The sequence below is a fragment of the Excalfactoria chinensis genome, chromosome 16, assembly GCF_039878825.1.
Source record: "Excalfactoria chinensis isolate bCotChi1 chromosome 16, bCotChi1.hap2, whole genome shotgun sequence".
NCBI lineage: Eukaryota > Metazoa > Chordata > Aves > Galliformes > Phasianidae > Excalfactoria > Excalfactoria chinensis.
Window position 1 is genome coordinate 3,202,341 of NC_092840.1, and position 19,206 is coordinate 3,221,546.

Here is a 19,206-nt window from a genome sequence, read left to right on the forward strand (position 1 = left end):
TCTACATTTCATACCAGCCCAGGCTGCCCATCCAGCCTGGCCTCGAACACCTCCAACATCGAGGCATCCACAGCCTCTCCGGGCAGCAGTTCCAGCACCTCCCCACTCTATGTGTGAAGAGCTTCCCCCTGGCAGCCAAAAGGTGGGAGCCCTTGGCAAAGCAAGGCGGTAGCAGCGATTTGCAGAGGGAAAGCAGCTGGCGTGCTCTGTTAAGAAAAACCCTGTAGAGTCAGGAGAGAGAAAGAGAGCTTTTCTTGTTCCTTTGGTAGCTGTAGGATCAGCAGATGTCGTCCAACCTGAAAGACGGCACAAAAACTGAGAAGGAACCGGCGTAAGCGTGACAACGAACCCACGCTGCTGGGACAGAGCAGCGCCCGCAAGACTTATCGTACAACTTCCACTTGTGACAACGAGCAACGCCTCAGCGGAGCGACAGGGGACAAACTCGGACCTTCAGCCCCCTCGGCGCCCCGTTCCTCACCTCCCACAGCGGCCGCTTTCTGCCGGAGGCGGCTGGCAGCGCTGCGGCCCCTCCCCAGCCCGCTCCCAGCGCTTCCACGAGCGGGACTCCGAGCTCCGCGAGCCGCACCCCGAGCACGGAACGGGATCGGGCAGACGAGGCCGGGCCGGACCGGGCCGAGCTGAGCCGTGCCCCGGGGGTGCGGGCCCGAACGGCCGGCGGGAGGGACGCGGCCCCGCGGGGAGCCCCGGCCAACGGCATGGATTCCGACCGAACCGCACGGCCGGAGAGCCGCCCGCAGCCCGCCGGGGAGCGCCGGGAACTCACCGAGGTCGTCCATGGTGCCGGTGCCGCCGCCCGCTCTCCTCAGCGCCTCGCAACTTTCCCGCCCCGCCCCCGCGCGTGCACGCCGCCCGCGCGCTCCCGGCGGCGCCGCGTGTGCCCGAGGCTGCCCCCTGGCGGCGGGAACGGCACAGCACAGTACTGCACGGCACGGCACAATACGGCACAGCACGACACGGCACAGCACGGCACGGGATCCCCGCGCTCCGGCGTGGGTTCCGCAAGGCAGCCTCCCCACCCCGCAGAGCCGCTCGTTCCACTCCTAAAGAAATGTGATTTTTCTGCTTTTGTACCAGAGCTGTTCAGTCTCCGTAGAGACTGTCAAAAATTGCCAATGCCGACTATATTTCAAGTCGTCATGGCGGGGTATTGGGAAAAGTTTTCAATTAGCAATAATCGCGCCTCGGATTAACCTCATTGGCTACGATACTGCCACTGCGCAAAGCTGATGGTTGCTTCCCTCCGCCGCCAGCCCGGGCGCCGGGGTCACCGGCTCACTCACGGCGAGCGATCCCGCCCCGCCTCCGGCCCCCCGCCTTTACTGCCGCCGCCCCCGCCCGGCCCCGCGGCCCCGAGGTCACCGTGAGGAGCGCAGCCCCCGGTTGTACCGACACCTCCGTTTCGGGCGGCGGGCGGCAGCGAGGCACGCTGGGAAGCGCTATGCAAAGCAGGCGTGACGTCACGCGGGAAACCCGGGCTCTCCCCGCCGGAGGGGCGTTCCCAGAGCTCAGCCTCCCCCCCCCGCTGCCACCGGGCACGTCAAGCTCCGCCGGGAGCTCCCGGAGGGAGGGAACACCGCAAGGTAATGATTGTGAGAACGAACAAACACCCAGACGGCGAAGCTTCTCCGTTAAGGCTCTGTCGTTAACCACAAGAAATCAGCCTCCGGGGAGGCTCTCAAAAATTGCCAGTGCCGACTATATTGCAAGTCGTCACGGCGGGGTATTGGGAAAAGTTTTCAACTAGCAATAATCGCGCCTCGGATAAACCTCATCGGCTACGATACTGCCACTGCGCAAAGCTAACGGCTTCTTCCGCGCCGGCGCGCCCCCCGCAGCCGCACCGCCGCCTACGTCACAGCGCGCCGGCGCGCCCCCACGCGCCCCTCGCCTCCGGTCCCGCGCGCTCCCCGCCGCTGCCCCGCCGCGCCCGGAGCGCCGCTGTGTGCGGGAGGAGCGCGGAGCCGAGGAGCGGCGGCGGCGTTGGAGCGCGGGGCGCGCCGGGAGTCCGCTATGGTAATGAGCGGGGAAGGAAGGCCCACACCGCACGGCGCGACCCGCCCCTGGACGGGCGGCACCTGCGAGCGGGGCGGGGATACGGCGGCGCGTGGTGTGCAGGGCCGGGCCGTGCGGGAACGAGCTGCTCTGCTTTGTCCCTTTTCCTACAGTAATGGTTGTTTGTACACCTCCGCTCTAAAAACAAACCCTCACATCCCGTGCTTTGTCCTCAATGTGCACGGCGGACTGAAACCTGCACCAAGCGGAGGCACAACCGGCTGCAGGCAGGGCAGCAGTTTAAGATTGTGGCAGTTGAGCTGCAGCACCATTCACCGTGCACCGCCGCTGCTCTGTTGGCTTTCTGCCTCCTCATACATCACAGCGGCTCGCTGGGCCCGCAGAAGTGCATCTCCTGCAGCAGCTTCGTATTTGTCCTCCGTGCCTCCCCATGGAGCTGCACACAGACCAGCTCGGCCACATTAACTGCAGTGCAGCAGCCCAGGTTTCCGTGACTTAAGCACTGGGATGGGCTGCCCGGGGAGCTGGTGGAGTCACCATCCCTGGGTGTGTTTAGAACCGTTTGGATGCGGTGCTCAGGGCCGTGGTTTAGTGGGGGGCTGTTAGAGGAAGGGGAGTCTGCTCAGGTTGTGGTCAGACTGGATCATCTTGAGGGTCTTTTCCAACCTGAGCAATTCTGTGTGTGATTCTGTGTGTGAGTCGTCCCTCCTTCCTAGAGGGGAAAATGCCTTTTCTAATATCAGCATCTACAGCGCATTTTATCAAGGCTGCTATCGCCATCTGAACACAAATCAGAGCTTATTTTATTCCCGGACGTTTCCTAGAGGGCAGCTGCGAGGCACTCGGTGCTGTATAAGGGCTGCACCGCTGCAGGAAGCCGGGCTTCTGTTCCTTGAACCACGGGAACTGTAGGCGCTGTGCTGAGGGCTGAGCTGCACTCAGACTTTGTTTCCCACAAAGCCCCGCTGGCAGGAAGCCTTTATCTCGGAGCTGGCAGCGCTATGAAAGGTACGCGCTTGGGCTCTATTCACTGTAACATTGCTACCCCCCCAGCCGTGCTCGCTTTGTGACCCACCTCCCCCGCCACGTCGCTGTCGCAGCAGAAAAGAATTGGGCAGCACGGCCGTCCTTCTGAATTCCCGGCCTGCCCTCTGCCTTACATTGCCTGCCTGCTGCCTTACACTGCCTGCCGGCTGCCTTACACTGCCTGCCCGCTGCCTTACATTGCCTGCCCGCTGCCTTACATTGCCTGCCCGCTGCCTTACATTGCCTGCCCGCTGCCTTACATTGCCTGCCCGCTGCCTGCAGCGCATTCCGGCCGTGTGCTGAAGCCAGCCATGGCTCCGCTCGGGGTTTGTGTTTGCACTGCTGACATCTGAGCACTCGGCTTTTCAAAGCAGCCTTGCATTTCCCAATTAGTCTTCCGTCTTCTCTAAGTTTTTCCCTGACTCTGACGCTGTTCTGGTGCTCCGCAGCGTCTCTCAGACGTGTTATTTTTGCTCCTAAGTCTTCCCTGCTTCCCTTGTATGTGAGCTGGCCTACACTGTGTCCATTTGTGGGTCAGGCTGTCTCAGCTCCATTCCATCCCCCGTCAAAACCTTCTGAGAGCTGTTTGTACGCTGAGGGACAGGAATGGGGCTCTGCCATTGGGATACGCCCTGCTCCCATTTCCTGCCTCATGTCCTCTTCTTGGCTTTTAGCTCAGCATGTTCCCTGCCAGGAAGCTCCCAGGAGGCTGCAGAGCCATCAGACCGCACTATCTCCGGCACAGCTCTGTCCCCAGGGCATCCCCAAACCTGGCTTTTGTCCCGCCCTGCCTCCCCCCTCATCCCACACAAGTAGAAGAGATGCAACGTTTTATTTCCAACTCCAAGAAGCTGTTTGTAATGACCGGAGCTGGAATCTCCACTGAGTCAGGGATCCCTGATTACCGCTCGGAAGGTGTGGGGCTCTATGCCAGGTCGGAGCGGCGGCCCCTCCAGCACACGGAGTTTGTCCGCAGTGCCAGCGCCCGGCAGCGCTACTGGGCGAGGAACTTTGTGGGCTGGCCGCAGTTCTCCTCCCACCAGCCCAACGCGGCCCACCTGGTGCTGAGGCACTGGGAGGAGCTGGGGAAGCTGCACTGGTTGGTGACCCAGAACGTGGATGCGCTTCACACCAAAGCTGGGAGCCAGCGTGTGACAGAACTGCACGGCTGCACACACAGGTACTCTCTGGGTAAGGGAAGATGGGTTATATGTTATCTGTTGGTGTTCTGCTCCGGGTCACCAGTGTGTTGGTTCAGTGTGAGCTGTTAGGAAAGGAGACAACACATACATGCACTGTGCCAGTGGAGATGGCGTGTTCAAAGCTGAGAGGGCAGAGCTCTGCAAGCTGCCTGCGATCACCCAGAACTTGCAGATGAAAAAGCACAGCCTTAACTGTGAGAGCAAGGCAGGGGTCAAAGAGCACAGTGTAGGGCATCCTTGCCAAGCAACACTTGGAGGCAGGCAGACAGCTCACTGGCCTGTCCCATGCAGGAAATAAATACAATAATGGCAACAGCCTTGTAAGGAACAGGTTGCTGGCTCCACGGCCTCAGCTGGCGTAGAGCTCTCTGTTAAGGCTCTGCTCTGCATTGCAGGGTTTTCTGCCTGACGTGTGGCGATCAAACCTCACGCTCTGAGCTTCAGGAGCACTTTGAAGCTCTGAACCCTACCTGGACAGCTGAAGCCCTTGGTGTGGCTCCAGATGGGGACGTCTTCCTGACGGACGAGCAGGTGCGCAGTTTCCAAGTCCCAGCTTGCAGGAAGTGCGGTGGAATCCTGAAGCCTGACGTGACGTTCTTTGGAGACACAGTGAGCCGGGAGAAGGTGGAGTTTGTGCACCAGCGCCTGGCAGAGTCAGACTCCATGCTGGTGGCGGGATCCTCCATGCAGGTAGCGAGGTCTTCCTCCCACGCCAGTTCCTGTTTCTGTACTGCTCTGTCCGCAGCAGCCCTTGGTCCCATAGCAAACCACCACAGCCACTTCAGCTTCTCATTAACTATCACTGTTGTTGGCATTTGGATCCACAGTAGTCCTGCTGGGGCTTCCCTGCACCTCCACTACCAACCAGTGTGTCGTGCTGCCGTGAATACCTCAGTTCTACAAACATCACCATTCCACAGAGGTGTTTCTTGAATGCATGAGCCTCTGCTAGCTTTCTAGGCCCCACAGAAAGCTGTGTGAAATACCATGTTTTAGAACCTCTAATTCCTAGTTAAGCTTCTGAAGAAGTGAGCAGAAAAGCCTCTGCTTGCTGCTCACGTCTGTGCTTTGTATCTCAATGTGTTTCCTCTATTTTCCTCTATTAGCCACTGTCTTACAAGTGCAAGGCAAAGTGCTCTAGAAAACCCTGCTGTTTAACCCGTGAGAGCTTTTTAGGGTTCATAAGCGATTCTCCAGGAACAAGTTCTCTCACTGTATGGGAGATTGGTCATCACAGCCTGAACCTCTGGTTAATCAGCTGAGGCAAGTATGGGGTCAGCTGTGGGAGCACTGTGATCAGTACCAAAAACTGCCGCAGGGAATTAGTGAAAGACGAGGACTTTCCCTTCTGTGTATTTTATCTGAAGCTGAAAACCCTTCACTGGTGAGAGGTCAAAAGCTGTTGTCCTTTTCTTTCTCCCCACCTAAGTTAAGTGCAGCTGCATAACACAGCATACACATACGGCCCCATTTCCCACTGCCAACCATCACTGTTTCACTTCATACAGTCCTTTCTGTTGCTGTTCCTTGCCTGTGCTGCCATTAACTCCATTCTGGTGTTCCTGCAGGTGTACTCTGGTTACAGGTTTGCACTGGCTGCCCGGGAGAAGCAGCTGCCAATTGCAGTGCTCAACATTGGGCCCACGAGGTTAGATCACTTTGCATCCCTTAAGCTGAACTCCCGCTGCGGAGAGCTGCTGCCTTTGATAGTTGCACAGTGAGCCAACAAGCCAAGCGTCAGTGGCAATCAGGGGTAAAATAATCTCTACAAGGTGAGTACCTCCTGGGGCAGTAACAACATGCGTTTAAACAGCCAGCAGATGCTGGGGCTGATCTGAGATCCATTCAGTGTGCATCAAAGCCTGGCTGCACCTTCCCACCTGTTGCTGAGTGCTCATGTGGGCCGTGGTATCACCTCCTGTGGTCATGAACAAACATGAGGGTGGGCGCAGTCCGTCTGTCACAGTGACAGAACTGCAGGGGATCATCTGCAGAGTCAGAGAGCAGTGCTGGTACCTTCACACGCTGCCATCTCTCTTGGTATCAGTGCGGGTTCCTGAGGGTTTCTCAAGTCGCTGCTGATTTGAAAGCTGTGCCTGGTTGAACTGACCTGGTTCACCCAAACACCGCTGTTGTGAAACGTTCCATTTCACCTATAAAGCAGCTTCTTCCCTCCGTTCCTGCAGGACTTCATCTCTTCAAAGGGGAATTACTTCGGTCTGAAGGGCAGCCATGAGATCCTTACGTGTGGCCCCTGGTGACACCAAGAGAGGGCAGCAAACCTCACACACATCAGCCTGACTGATGCACTGAAACCAAGAACGACGAAAAGGAGTTATTTTCTACCTTCCCTCGCTGTGTAAACAGAACCTTTTCTTTGCATTCACTGTCAAAGGACTGGACTGGGACAGGATATTCTAATAGTTGTCAAGAATGGGGGATGGGAAGTTTGACTCCAAGCAGAAAAGCACAGGAGAGCAACACAGAACACACAGTACCAGCTGGAGGATCCCATGTCATTCGTGGGCAAGTGAGGAGAGTGCAGAGAGGGTAAAGGAGGCCAAAAGAACTGCAGTTGTCAGCGACCCCCAAGATGGATCAAAAGAGAATCTGCTCTCGTAATAAATGACTTGAAAGCACAGGTTACAGAGCTGCCATCAGCAAGGAGGGGCAGCCAGCTCTGCTCTGACTGCCAGCTGAGCAGCTGAACTGTCCCACCTTTAAAAATGGTCTATTGTTGAGATGCCAGAGGATTTAGGTTCAGCTGATTTGAGCGGAGCTGCTTTCGGTGTTACTGCTGCCTTCTCAGAAACGCGTTTTTAAAAGGTGTTGTTTAAATAATGAATAGCTTAGTAGTGAATTCAAACTGTTTACACGACTGCTCCTATTTGTGCCGTAATTCTCTCTCCCTCCTGTGATTAATTGTCAGTCTCAAAAGTCAGCTTAGATTTTTTCCCATTGCAAAAATGCAGGATGCAATTACTAACAGCTGATGAATTAAGAGATACAATTCAGTCTGTACAGTAGGTTTCCCCAGGGGAGATCTCAGGCTTTTCTAGATGTGATTTGGTACAGTCCTACCAGGAGATCCATCCCTGCTGGGCAGCCACGTTCTGTTGATCCGCAGGGCGGTATCTCAAGACAAATTATACCACATGGGGGGTAAAAGACAGAATCTCACCAGCCTGAAACACTACATTTGGATCCAACCTTCCACCTCATTCGATCACTCCCCTCTGGGCTGCACTGGGGTCTTTCAAATGCCCCAGTCCTACCCTGCACCCAACGTGCCCCATATTAACATTCTGACAAGAACTGTTAAAAGCTGTTAGAAGCAAGGATGCCAAAGTCATTTGCTAAGAGGGCAATAACAAAGCGAGGAGATCTGGCCACAAAATGCTCAGCTGCTTGTCTTTTGTTGTTGCTTCAAACCCATAACGGGCAGGGGCCAGTAAAGTACAGAATGCAGTGGGCACGGGGTGAGCCCAGCAGAAGGTAAGGGGAGTTAGAGATTCAGAGCTTCCAGATTCAGCTCTAAAGGCCAGAGGGTCGCTGTTTCACCTATAAGCCACATGAGGTGCCGCTCACTGCTCCACACCTCCCAGCGGCCCTCGCAGAGAGCGGCTCAGCAGGACGGGATGCGGCGAAACGGCCCGGAACGGGCAACGCGGAGCTCAGCACCAGCCGCCCCCTCCCCTCCCCCGGAGGCGCAGCACTGTGCGGGAGGACACGCGTGGGGCGAAGGCTTTATTGGCGGCAGCCGCGCTCTGCTCTAACTGCAGTATTTATTCTTGTCCAGGTGGAGGTGAGCGGGGTCGTAGGGCGCCTTGGCGAAGCACATGGCGGCTGTGCGGTCGCAGTTACAGACGAGCATCTCGCACTCGTTGTTGGCACCTGGAGGGACGGTGTGCGGTCATTGCTCCGCGCAGCCCCTGCACCGCGTTGCCCCATCCCGGCACGAGCGGGGCGCTGCTCCCTGCTGGGGCTCTCTACCATCGCGCTGCAGCCACGTGGCACAGCTGTGCGGTGCTGCCCGGTGAGCCCACAGCCCTTGGATGCACCTCGAGGGGAGGACGGGGTTCCCCAGCGCTGCGCACCGTGCAGCAGCATCACTGCGGCACCGCACGTGGCGCGGCCTCCCACCGCACAGCCCTCCCGCAGCCCCATTCAGCCCCATTCAGCCCCATTCCTTCCACACGGGGAAGGTGCAGTGATGCAGAGCGCAGCAGGGAGTGGGGGCAGGACGTACTGCTGCACGTGATCTCCTTGTTATTGCAGGAGTACTTGTATGACTTCGTGTAGGGGGTATCATTGGTGGCAGCACACACCGACTTTGCCCTGCGGTAGCACTGATCGTGTGCATAACAGCACCTGTAAACATGGGGGGAAAAGAACATTTGGAATGGCAAACTGTATTGGTTATTAATATACAGATGGTAACAAATGTACAGAAGGTATAAGTAAATATAAGTAAATATAAGTAAAGGAAAACCCACCAAAGGTGGTGCCTTGGCTGAAGAAGCTGGGGCAGTCCTCACTGATGAGCGATCTCCAAGAGATACTGCTTCAGTGGGAGTCAGCCCTTAAATGAGGTCTCAGAGGGGATGGAGTCGAGCTCCACCCCTCACGGAAGCACAGCTACATCACTCTCACCTGTGCTCCCACAGCTGACCCCATACTTGCCTCAGCTGATTAATCAGAGGTTCAGGCTGTGATTACCAATCTCCCATACACAAACTTAGCTGACTTGTAGGACGTGTCAGCGTATGACTGTTCGATAGACAAGGAATGAACACAGACACCACCAAACCCTCCAAATTTTAGGTAATAGCTGAGGTGGCTCAAAGGACCCTGCAGGGGCACACATCACAGAGCATCCCGACCACAGGGACCATCGAGTCCAACTCCTCCCCTGCCAGCCCACGCTCCACGAGGTGCCCGCTGTGTGTGTGCTGACTGCAGCAGCTCTTGGGACAGCAAAAGGCAGCATTTGCCCTGCATCCCCCATCAGTGCCTGGTGTCCGAGGAGCAAACAGCTGCCACAGCCCTTTGGCTATCGGGCATGTGGGACTGACGGCTGCTAAGCCACTTAGAATCATAGAATCACAAGGTTGGAAAGGACCTACAAGATCATCGAGTCCAACCATCCTCCCTTTACCATACCTACAGAAAACCACTAAACCAGAGCTCCCAGCTCCTTATCCAGATGTCAATCCACACTTCTTATGCACACTTCTTGGCACTTTGTGGCTCAGCCCTGAGTGTGTTTGTGCTGGAGCTCTGCACAGTGGGTTGTACTTCACCCAGCAATAAGGCACAATGGTGTGGTACCGCACCACCGTCTGCCCTTGAAGCCGGCTGTGGGAGAACGTTTCATCCCCTGAGCTCAGTGAATGCCTGCAGACAGGGCTGAGGATCCAGCGTGCAGAACCACAAAAGCAGGAGCAAGGAAAGAGACAGATAGCAACAGAGTCATACAAACCTGTCCAGTTCATCCACGGGTGTCCCACTGCCGCCCAAGCCACAATAGCAGCCGTAGTCATTAAACTCAAGGAGAGGGCTGCTGTTTGGGATGGTGCATTTGATCATGCTGCGGAACTCCCATAGTGCACGAGGTGAGACAGCAGCGATGGCAGCCACCGCTGAGGAGAAGCACAAAGGTTAGCATCAGGAGTGGAGGCAGCAGGCCAGGGGTGCTGAGAGGGGCACGCGCTGCCTACACACCCGACAGCAAGAAAAGCACGCCAAGAGTCTTCATTCTGGTGGGATCTGACAGTGAGATTGCTGCGAGAGGAAACACGGCTCTTTATACTGCCAGCTCACCTTGAAAGGGAAGCCAGGTCCACACACCATGTTCATGTTATCAAACAGATTTCCCCTATCAGAAGCTGAGGGCAGCAGATTATGGAATGAACTTCTGAAGGCCAGTGCAGTTCAAGTTCTGGAAGCCAGCAAGGCAAATACTTGCATTCTAAATTTGGCTACTACATTAATGCTAGAATTAAGAGTCCTCCTGAAAGGTGTGCACATTTCCATGGGTTCTCTGTAGAAAAATACCAAAGCATGGTAGTTACATTGGAAATTGCTGGCACACTGATATCCATCCTGCTAATGCTGGCATATGATATTCCTCTTACATTAATCCCATACGTCTCCACAGATTCACCTAGCCTGATGTAGGATAAGTTGTTCATCCATCCTAAACAGTCATCTGTCAGGAGCTGAACTGAAAAAAACTAGTCTGCTTTTTACTTTTGAAACAATATAGGTGGAAGGAGAGCAGATTTAGACTATAAGGTAGTAATTTAGACAATGTAAGGTAGAAATGTTTTATATTGAGGGTGGTAAGGCACTGCCATTGGTTGTCCAGAGAGTTGGTGGTGCCCCGTCCCTGCAGACACCCAAGGTCAGGGAAGAGAACTGTGAGCAGTGATGGAGCTGTAGGTGTCCCCATTCATTGCATAGAAATGGAACCTGACAGCCTTTAAAGGTCTCTTCCAGACTGGACTATTCTCAGATCTCCTGGGCAAGAACCAGAAGCAACCTGGGAAGCCTCAGAAATGTCATGGGAGTATTTTCATATCAAACAACCACCCCAGCAAAAGAAGGTGTGAATGCAACAAAGCGGTGGGAGCCTCAGAGCAGAGATTTCCACTGAGCAGATGGGGATGCAGCCATTTCCCTGCTCTCTGTCCTGGCTGTGCAGACCTGGCCAGCTTCCTCCAGTAACTGCTGAAACCATCTCACCCCCATCACCAGGTGAATGATAACAGAGATAACTAAAGAACAAACATAACAACGGAAATAACTAAAGATAACTGCATTTCAGGTACAAGCAGGTGGCACGGTCCCCATCCTCCTGACAAAGCCACCACGGCTTGGCTTAAACAAGAACAGCAAAATCTTAATATAACAAGTGACTCTTTGTATGTTACAGGTACCTTCAGTGGATCAAAAGATCTTTTCTTAAGTTAACAACCCTGCCTTGTGAGCTCAAGAACATTAACCTTACCATTCGTAACTTGAGATCATGGATACGCTTGTGTTTCCACAGAGACTGGCCCTAGGTGGGTTCCAGAGCAATACATCCGGCCTCATCTCAAGGCAGAGAATAGCATCCAGACCTGATAATGACTGGGATTGTGTGTTTCCTACCTACTGATGTTGCTGTGCAGTTTGTGGTGTTGTAGATAACTCGTGGGTGTCACAGTGAGTGGTGCAGAGCGGCTGGATTACCCACAGCACTGGTAGTGGGATGACAGACGTGGGTGATATGTTATCGATACAGCCTCACGAATTAGAATCATTAGGCACTATCTAGGCTGCTCTGTGCTTCATCCTCCATTTTAGTAGTGCACCACATGTGAACTGAACAGGATTCAATGCTACCAGTGCTGGAATCTATGGAAATAGCTCTTTTTGGTGTAATTTCACCACCCCGTTATCACTAATGCCTGGTCATGATGCTATTAGCCCGCCAATTAACCTCTGCTTAATTTGTGGAGACAGAACCTGGAAAGGAATCGCAGGCAAAGCTAACAGAGAACCCTGTACTGTAGCACAATTAACTCTCTTTCATCCCACTAATCAGGACTGTAACAATATGACCGTGCATCACTCGAGATGAAGACACGTGCTATCAGACTTTGATTCAACGTGTGATGCTAATACAGAATTCTGGAGTACCACCCAGCAGTTTCTTTGCTTCACTGGTCCCTTCAACCAGCACCTCCATCAGGGGCCTAAAGGCTCCTGACTGAAGAGCAATCCTGGGATGGAACAAAGTCTTCTGACAGTTTGAAGGGAACTGATACTTGTGGCTGTAGCAGCAAATATCTTGTTTTGCAGAGAGAGCTGCCCTTGGTGGTTTATCTTATTTTTTTGCAAAGGCTTGTTTTGCAAGCAGGTGTTCCACTTGTGCTCTGTATCATGCACTGGCCAGGTGTGCAAATGGAAAAAAACCTGCAGATGCTGGAGGAAATAAAAGCAGGAGAGACACCGTGGTGAGTGAGAGAGGAAAAGCATACTCTGAAGCAGGGACGTCCTGCTGGCTCTGCCTATCACATCCACCACCAGCACATTCCTTCTCTCCAGCAATTCACCACCTCTCAAGGGTTGGTAAGTAACAATGCACTACCTTAGGGAGTTTCTGCTTCCCACTTACAGGGATTAACTAAAATGGGTACTTGTGTGTGTGTGTATGAGTGTATGTTGAATAAAACTCATAACCCTCTGTGCTGCTCTGAGTGCAGTTTGCTTGCCTTTGCTCCTGAGACATCCTGTCTCTCACATACAAAAGCACCCTGAAACAGCACTGCTCAAGATATAGGCAGACTCACCAAGTTAGGACGAGAGCTGGCTAAGAAAGCAGTGCCACTGGTTCCGCTCTGGATGGTTCGCCTACTGATGCTGATCCTGCCCGACATGCAGCTTAACTAAATTGCATGGCCATTGATTTCCCATTATTAACCCAAGGACAGGGCTGGGAGGATTTTAAGAGCATTTGTTGCATGAATCTTAGCAATCATTCAAAAATACATCAGAGTATACAAAAGTTGAAGGTTCTCTCACACCAGCTACAGGCACACACGGGATGGAACCCTCTGGGATTCTTTTCCAGGCTGCAGGAATTTGGGCCATGGGCCAAACACATTCATTCTTTCTTAGTGGGTCTAACAGCATTTACTGACATTATGCTGTGCTTGCCTTGTCTCTCATGTTCAGCATGTTGTCAATCGAAGCCTTGATTGAGTCACAATAACCTAAATGCATACGACAATGCTGTTACAAAGCATTGCACAAAATGAAGGAGAAGGCTCCAAGTCAGGCAGTGAGGATGCCATGTATAAGGCATGATTATACTATTAACATGACTAGTGCCATTATTACACAGCACGTTAATAGTTTGCCAAGACAAAGAAAAGGGGGAAATGTGTAAATTCAAGATGGGATATTCAGAGCACAAGATGTCGTCTCGCTCCAATTTACTGGAGGGAGAGAAGGTTTTTTGATCTATTTATGCCTGATGTGAGATTGAGAAACAGTTCAAATGTTGGTCCAACCAGCTTATTACAAATTGTAGCGGTACAAGGAGATGGGGAAGGGAAGAAGGGCGATAGAAAAAATAGGAAATAGAATCAAGGAGTCTTTGTAGGAAGTAAGAGGGAGAGTCACCACCACGGGTCCAGCGTGGTTCATAGTTCAGTCACTGATGCTCATTAGTGGTGGGTTGTCTGGTGTTATTGTTCTATTGATGATGACCACAGCAACAACTTCCAATGGCAATACAAACATAAATAAGTTTAAAGTGGTCAAGTCAGCTCTCATTGGAGTGACAGCTCAGACCCAAAGTGGTTGAGTCAGCTCTCCTTGCAGTGGCAGCTTCTGGCTCTGGGATCTCAGCAGAAACTCCTTTGTTCTCACCTTCTGGGACTCGCCAGCAGATAAGAGAGAGCAGGGAGGTGCCCACCTGCAACCTGTTTTTCACAGGACACGATGGTGTCATTCCCTGATTTTCCCATACCAAGCTGAAGCTATTGAGTCACAGACCAGATCTTCCGCCAGTAAACACTCCTCAGCACCCTCTTCTGGAGATAAACAGCACTGAAGGAAAGTGCTTCCAAATGTCCACAAAGCGACATTGATTGTCACACAGTAACACCCATCACCTGCCTCCTCAATAAATCACTGAGTCTTATCGCAAGAAATACCACAGGAAGCAAGATTTGAGCCAGAAAACAAAGCAGGGTTCCCACAGATGTAGAAAAAGACAATAGAGGAAGAAATGAACGTTGAGAACAACGGACACATCCAGGAGACAAAAACAAGAGTCGAGTGATCGCTGCATGACAACAATCCACCTGACATACGAGCACTTCTGGGACGTTCTGCTGCTCCCTTATCAAAAGATTCTTGGGGGGGGATGAGGAGCTGCAGTAAGTGATGCATCCCACAGGAGCAGGAATCACAGCAGCAGTGCTGACACTGACTGCAGCAAACAGATCTGACTAAGAGTCAAAGAAATACTTTGGATGAAGCAGGAAGGGTTCGCCATAACCTGCATCGAACTTGTTTCCCAAATATGGAATGCTGTGGCAGCAAAAGATGCTCCAGGAATGTTGGCTTCCTCATAAACACCGCCCTTATCCTTCTAAGGTACATTCCCGCTCAGCAGATTCATGCTTTTTACACCTTTCATTTCCTGGGGTGGCCAGATGGAAGCAACACGATGGCCCACAGGGGATTCAATGCAACGAAGGGCACTGGGTATGGAAGGATGAAACCAGCATGGATTCTCAGCCCTCTCACCAGCCTAGAAGTCACTCAGCCTCTCTATATGTTCTCCATAATGTAATAGATGCAATACTGTGACCTGTACTTTTTTTGCAAGGCATCCTGAGGTCGACTGAGAAAGAACATGAACCAGACAGCAGATCAATTGTATCACTATAATCTCCCAGATCTTTCCTGCAAGATGAGGAACAAACTCACTTCAGGAAGGTGGAAGGCAGAGCAGAACCAGCTCAGCTTTCAGACCTCTGCCCTGGATACAGATATTACCTGCAAGCTGCTGTGCAGACCCCAGTTCTCTCCCTTCCCACTAATGAAAAGAACCTCGTTACCACAATCTGTATTTTTTTCCTCCTTCACCACTGAGCACAGCAAAGGGGGAAAGCTGAGCACAAGCAGAAGAATAAAAGTTCAAGTGTGTAGCATGTGTCTACAAACACAAACAGAAACTGCCATACAGTCATCACCTTGAGCAGCTGTTTGCTTCCTGGATGCGCTGTCTATGCTGGCATACTTTCTCCTCCAACTCCACAGCGTCCATATGGTCGGAGTAATTCAGCTCTCCCTGCAGAGTCCAGCAAATCTTGGCCTAGAAAACAATAAAGAAGAGGAAGATATGAGGCTGAGAATTCACTTCAGCAACACATACCCAGGCAGTCCCTCCAGCATGCCACGTGCCAGCTGTAGTGGTTGTGGTGCTGCAAGTGACTCCAGAGCCCCCATGCTCAGCAGGCACACAGACTGGCGTGGCAAAAGATCTTCACTTGCTCTTTTCTCTTCATACAGGCAGTCACCAGGCTGCTGTTAGACTCTGCTTTCTACAACATGCCTCAAAGCCCTGAACAGAAACTCACAGCAGATTTAGTCCTTCAGTCCCCCCCAGCCCCACGTTCGCCATTGCCCGGCACTTAATACTTGAGACTATGTGAGAAGAATCCCTACGCAAGGCCTTGCTGGGCGGGGAGGCTTTTAAAATCTCCTGTTCAGTATTCTGCACCAAATGAGTGTAAATAAGAAACACAAGGACTGAAACATGTGGAATAAGAGATGGAACGAGTTGGTGCTTTCACCAATCCACTGAACTGATACCAGAGCAGCCCAAGGGCTGTTCTGCAGCAGCAGATGCGCTTCCACCTCCAATCTCATTCTACTACAGGCAAGGATGTGTATTTGAATTGCTGCCAGCTGCACCCCAGCTCAATTCACTGCTGATGGCCGGCATTTCTCCCAGACAGCCTCGGTTTGTCATCCCTACCAGGGATCTCTTATTCATCACCACAAAGAGCTGCAGTATCACCCACATGTAGGACCTTCACCGCTGCACAGCGACCACAGACTCAAAGCCAGCCCGTGAGAACAGGGAGCTCACCTTGAACCCCCATCCCAACAAAGGAGCCACGCCAGCAATGACGGAAACACATCCGGGATGCTCCAGGTTTCAGTGGGAAGCCCCGAGTTCGGTGCTTCCAAACACCCGCGCCTCCTCCTTATCCCGCCCCGTCGCTGCTCGGGGCCAATCAAAGCACGACCCCCACCCGCCCGTCCCCTCCCTCGGCCCCCTCCCGTCCCGTCCCCGCGGCGCAGCACAGTGCGGGCGGACAACGTGGTGCGAGGCGTTTATTGGCGGCAGCCGCGCTGTGCTCTAACTGCTGCAGTATTTCTTCTTGTCTATGCGGTGGTGAGCGGGGTCGTAGGGCGCCTTGGCGAAGCACATGGCGGCTGCGCGGTCGCAGTTACAGACGAACATCTGGCACTCGTCGTTGGCACCTGGAGGGACGGTGTGCGGTCATTGCTCCGCGCGAGGCCCAGCAGCATCACTGCGGCACCGCACGTGGCACGGCCTCCCACCGCACAGCCCTCCCGCAACCCCATTCAGCCCCATTCAGCCCCATTCAGCCCCATTCAGCCCCATTCAGCCCCATTCAGCCCCATTCCTTCCACGCGGGGAAGGCGCAGTGATGCAGAGCGCAGCAGGGAGTGGGGGCAGGACGTACTGCTGCACGTGATCTCCTCGTCCTTGCAGGAGTACTTGTATATCTCTGTGTACGGAGTGTCCAGGAAGGAGGAGCACACGGTCTTGTTCTCTGCCGCAGAGTAACATTCGTCGTGTGCTTGACAGCACCTGGGAAACAGGGAGGAAAAGGTCAGCACGTTTGGAATGGCAAACTCAGCTGACCTGTAGGACGTGTCAGCGTGTGACTGTTTGTCAACAGACTTTGACAAGGAATGAACACAGACACCACCAAAGCCTCCAAATGTTCAGTGACAGCTGAGGCGGCTCAAAGGACCCTGCAGGGGCACACATCACAGAGCATCCCGACCACAGGGACCATCGAGTCCAACTCCTCCCCTGCCAGCCCACGCTCCACCAGGTGCCCGCTGTGTGCGTGCTGACTGCAGCAGCATTTGCCCTGCATCCCCCATCAGTGCCTGGTGTCCGAGGAGCAAACAGCTGCCACAGCACTTTGGCTATCGGGCATGTGGGACTAACGGCTGCTAAGCCACTTCTTGGCGCTTTGTGGCTCAGCTCTGAGTGTGTCGATGCCGGAGCTCTGCCTGGTGGGCTCAGAGCTGCCATTGGGACTGCAGGCACAGCGCTGCTGGAAAAGAAGTGCTGGAGTGCACGTGGCACAGCCACTACAGAAAGCAGTTGCTGGGTTGTCCTTCAGCCCAGCAATAAGAGACAACTGTGCGGTACCGCAACACCATCTGCCCTTGAAGCCAGCTGTGGGAGAACGTTTCATCCCCTGAGCTCAGTGAATGCCTGCAGACAGGGCTGAGGAGGAGCCAGCGTGCAGAACCACAAAAGCAGGAGCAAGGAAAGAGACAGATAGCAGCAGAGTCATACAAACCTGTCCAGTTCGTCCACAGGTGTCCCACTGCCGCCCAAGCCGCAGTAGCAGCCGTAGTCATCAAATCTAAGAAAAGGGTGGCTCTCTGGGATGGTGCATTTGATCATGCTGCGGAACTCCCATAGTGCACGAGGTGAGATAGCAGCGATGGCAGCCACCGCTGAGGAGAAGCACAAAGGTTAGCATCAGGAGTGGAGGCAGCAGGCCGGGGGTGCTGACAGGGGCACGCGCTGCCTACACACCCGACAGCAAGAAAAGCACGCCAAGAGTCTTCATTCTGGTGGGATCTGACAGTGAGATTGCTGCGAGAGGAAACACGGCTCTTTATACTGCCAGCTCACCTTGAAAGGGAAGCCAGGTCCACACACCGTGTTCATGTTATCAAACAGATTTCCCCTATCAGAAGCTGAGGGCAGCAGATTGTGGAATGAACTTCTGAAGGCCAGTGCAGTTCATGTTCTGGAAGCCAGCAAGGCAAATACTTGCATTTAAGATTTACCACAAAATTCTTTTATCTCCCAAGGTCAGAAAAGGGGCTCTGCACACTGATGGAGCTGTGAGTGTCCCCATTCATTGCATGGAAATGGGACCTGACAGCCTTTAAAGGTCTCTTCCAGAGGATCTCCTGGGCAAGAACCAGAAGCAACCTGGGAAGCCTCAGAAATGTCATGGGAGTATTTTCATATCAAACAACCAGCCCAGCAAAAGAAGGTGTGAATGCAACAAAGCGGTGGGAGCCTCAGAGCAGAGATTTCCACTGAGCAGATGGGGATGCAGCCATTTCCCTGCTCTCTGTCCTGGCTGTGCAGACCTGGCCAGCTTCCTCCAGTAACTGCTGAAACCATCTCACCCCCATCACCAGGTGAATGATAACAGAGATAACTAAAGAACAAACATAACAACGGAAATAACTAAAGATAACTGCATTTCAGGTACAAGCAGGTGGCACGGTCCCCATCCTCCTGGCAAAGCCACCACGGCTTGGCTTAAACAAGACCTTGTGGCTGTTTGTAGCTGAGCTCAGAGGAGCTGTGCTGGAAATGAGCCGTCCTCAGAAGATTCCATGCACTCAGCACAGCTCAGTAGCTCAGACAGCAGTTTCTCCATCACCAGAGCAGCACCCAGTCAGGCACTGCATTTCTCTGTGCCAAGGCATGAGCTGAGTTGGGAACCTTGATGTTAGATTTAAAAGGAAAGAAAGAAGAAGAAGGGAAGAAAAAGCCTCTGGAGTCAGCCAGGAGCCTGTCCAAAATCCTTTGCTCATGATCAGTCCTCAGAGGCCCTAACACCGTTAAGGCGGTTTGGCATCATTACACACTTGAGATATTCCCTTGAGAGCAAGAGCCTGCATTTATTTCTATGTCCCAACAGTGAGCACACTGAGCAAACACTGCAGGCTGATGGAAAGGAGCCAGTGCTTCAGTTTACCTGGGAAAGCTCCATCTTGATCTTTTGACACGGACCGAGCAGCTGACTTTCCCTTCCATATCTAAGCGTTCTCTTTCTGTGTTGCTACTTTGGCCACCTTTTCTCTTGTTAAACGTCTCATTTCTCTGCTCATTCACCAATGATCCCCAGCATCTGCGGTTCCTTCTTCCCCATTTCTCAGTGTCTGACTTTTCATGGATGTTGGCCAGGAGAATTTCCAGTAAACTGGCCTTGCAAAGTCACAGCTCAGAAATACCGTATCTGAGATTTAAACAAGGGGATCACGCAGTGTGAGAAAGCCGGCATGTGAGAAACAGCGGCGCTGTATGAGAAAACTCCCACAAGGGTGAAGCTCTCCACCAAAGCTCAGC

General features: G+C 53.2%; 4 protein-coding genes and 2 non-coding genes across 7 annotated transcripts in view; 1 reads left to right on the forward strand and 5 right to left on the reverse strand.

Moving 5' to 3' along the window:
- The window catches only part of PXN (paxillin), a 38,016-nt gene extending 37,137 nt beyond the window's left edge, over nucleotides 1-879 (reverse strand). For both annotated transcript variants that reach the window (XM_072351384.1, XM_072351383.1), the window contains exon 1: nucleotides 788-879. In XM_072351384.1, coding sequence (XP_072207485.1) covers nucleotides 788-800 — 13 coding nt within the window. In that variant the 5' untranslated portion in view covers nucleotides 801-879. The remainder of the gene's footprint in view (nucleotides 1-787) is intronic.
- A 229-nt stretch (nucleotides 880-1,108) lies between these two features.
- Nucleotides 1,109-1,249, reverse strand: LOC140259851 (U4 spliceosomal RNA). Its single transcript, XR_011905462.1, has one exon. It is a non-coding gene; the product is annotated as a U4 spliceosomal RNA (small nuclear RNA).
- A 435-nt stretch (nucleotides 1,250-1,684) lies between these two features.
- LOC140259852 (U4 spliceosomal RNA) lies at nucleotides 1,685-1,825 on the reverse strand. The gene has a single exon (XR_011905463.1). It is a non-coding gene; the product is annotated as a U4 spliceosomal RNA (small nuclear RNA).
- A 1,052-nt stretch (nucleotides 1,826-2,877) lies between these two features.
- On the forward strand, nucleotides 2,878-7,658 carry SIRT4 (sirtuin 4). Its single transcript, XM_072351091.1, has 5 exons — nucleotides 2,878-3,045; nucleotides 3,738-4,243; nucleotides 4,661-4,955; nucleotides 5,834-6,037; nucleotides 6,452-7,658. Exons 2-4 carry the CDS (start codon nucleotides 3,744-3,746, stop codon nucleotides 5,984-5,986), a joined length of 948 nt encoding a protein of 315 aa, XP_072207192.1. The 5' UTR covers nucleotides 2,878-3,045; nucleotides 3,738-3,743; the 3' UTR covers nucleotides 5,987-6,037; nucleotides 6,452-7,658.
- Nucleotides 7,659-8,037: 379 nt separating this feature from the next.
- LOC140259701 (phospholipase A2, minor isoenzyme-like) lies at nucleotides 8,038-10,023 on the reverse strand. The gene is made up of 4 exons (XM_072351261.1): nucleotides 9,990-10,023; nucleotides 9,748-9,907; nucleotides 8,515-8,636; nucleotides 8,038-8,159 (listed from the first exon to the last, which is right to left on the reverse strand). Exons 1-4 carry the CDS (start codon nucleotides 10,021-10,023, stop codon nucleotides 8,038-8,040), a joined length of 438 nt encoding a protein of 145 aa, XP_072207362.1.
- Nucleotides 10,024-16,176: 6,153 nt separating this feature from the next.
- Nucleotides 16,177-17,699, reverse strand: LOC140259691 (phospholipase A2, minor isoenzyme-like). Its single transcript, XM_072351249.1, has 4 exons — nucleotides 17,650-17,699; nucleotides 17,408-17,567; nucleotides 16,550-16,677; nucleotides 16,177-16,322 (listed from the first exon to the last, which is right to left on the reverse strand). The coding sequence occupies exons 1-4, from the start codon at nucleotides 17,681-17,683 to the stop codon at nucleotides 16,198-16,200; spliced, it is 447 nt and encodes a 148-aa protein (XP_072207350.1). The 5' UTR covers nucleotides 17,684-17,699; the 3' UTR covers nucleotides 16,177-16,197.
- Nucleotides 17,700-19,206: the final 1,507 nt, after the last annotated feature.

Coding starts and splice junctions, on each gene's coding strand:
- LOC140259701 (XM_072351261.1), bottom strand. CDS start 10,023: ATGAAGACTCTTGGCGTGCTTTTCTTGCTGTCGG. Junction 9,908..9,989: donor CGTGCTTTTCTTGCTGTCGG/GTGTGTAGGCAG, acceptor GCTTCTCCTCAG/CGGTGGCTGCCATCGCTGCT. Junction 8,637..9,747: donor CCCGTGGATGAACTGGACAG/GTTTGTATGACT, acceptor CCATGTTTACAG/GTGCTGTTATGCACACGATC.
- LOC140259691 (XM_072351249.1), bottom strand. CDS start 17,683: ATGAAGACTCTTGGCGTGCTTTTCTTGCTGTCGG. Junction 16,678..17,407: donor CCTGTGGACGAACTGGACAG/GTTTGTATGACT, acceptor CCTGTTTCCCAG/GTGCTGTCAAGCACACGACG. Junction 16,323..16,549: donor CGAGGAGATCACGTGCAGCA/GTACGTCCTGCC, acceptor CCGTCCCTCCAG/GTGCCAACGACGAGTGCCAG.
- SIRT4 (XM_072351091.1), top strand. CDS start 3,744: ATGTTCCCTGCCAGGAAGCTCCCAGGAGGCTGCAGAGCCATCAGACCG. Junction 4,244..4,660: donor CTGCACGGCTGCACACACAG/GTACTCTCTGGG, acceptor TCTGCATTGCAG/GGTTTTCTGCCTGACGTGTG. Junction 4,956..5,833: donor TGGCGGGATCCTCCATGCAG/GTAGCGAGGTCT, acceptor GTGTTCCTGCAG/GTGTACTCTGGTTACAGGTT.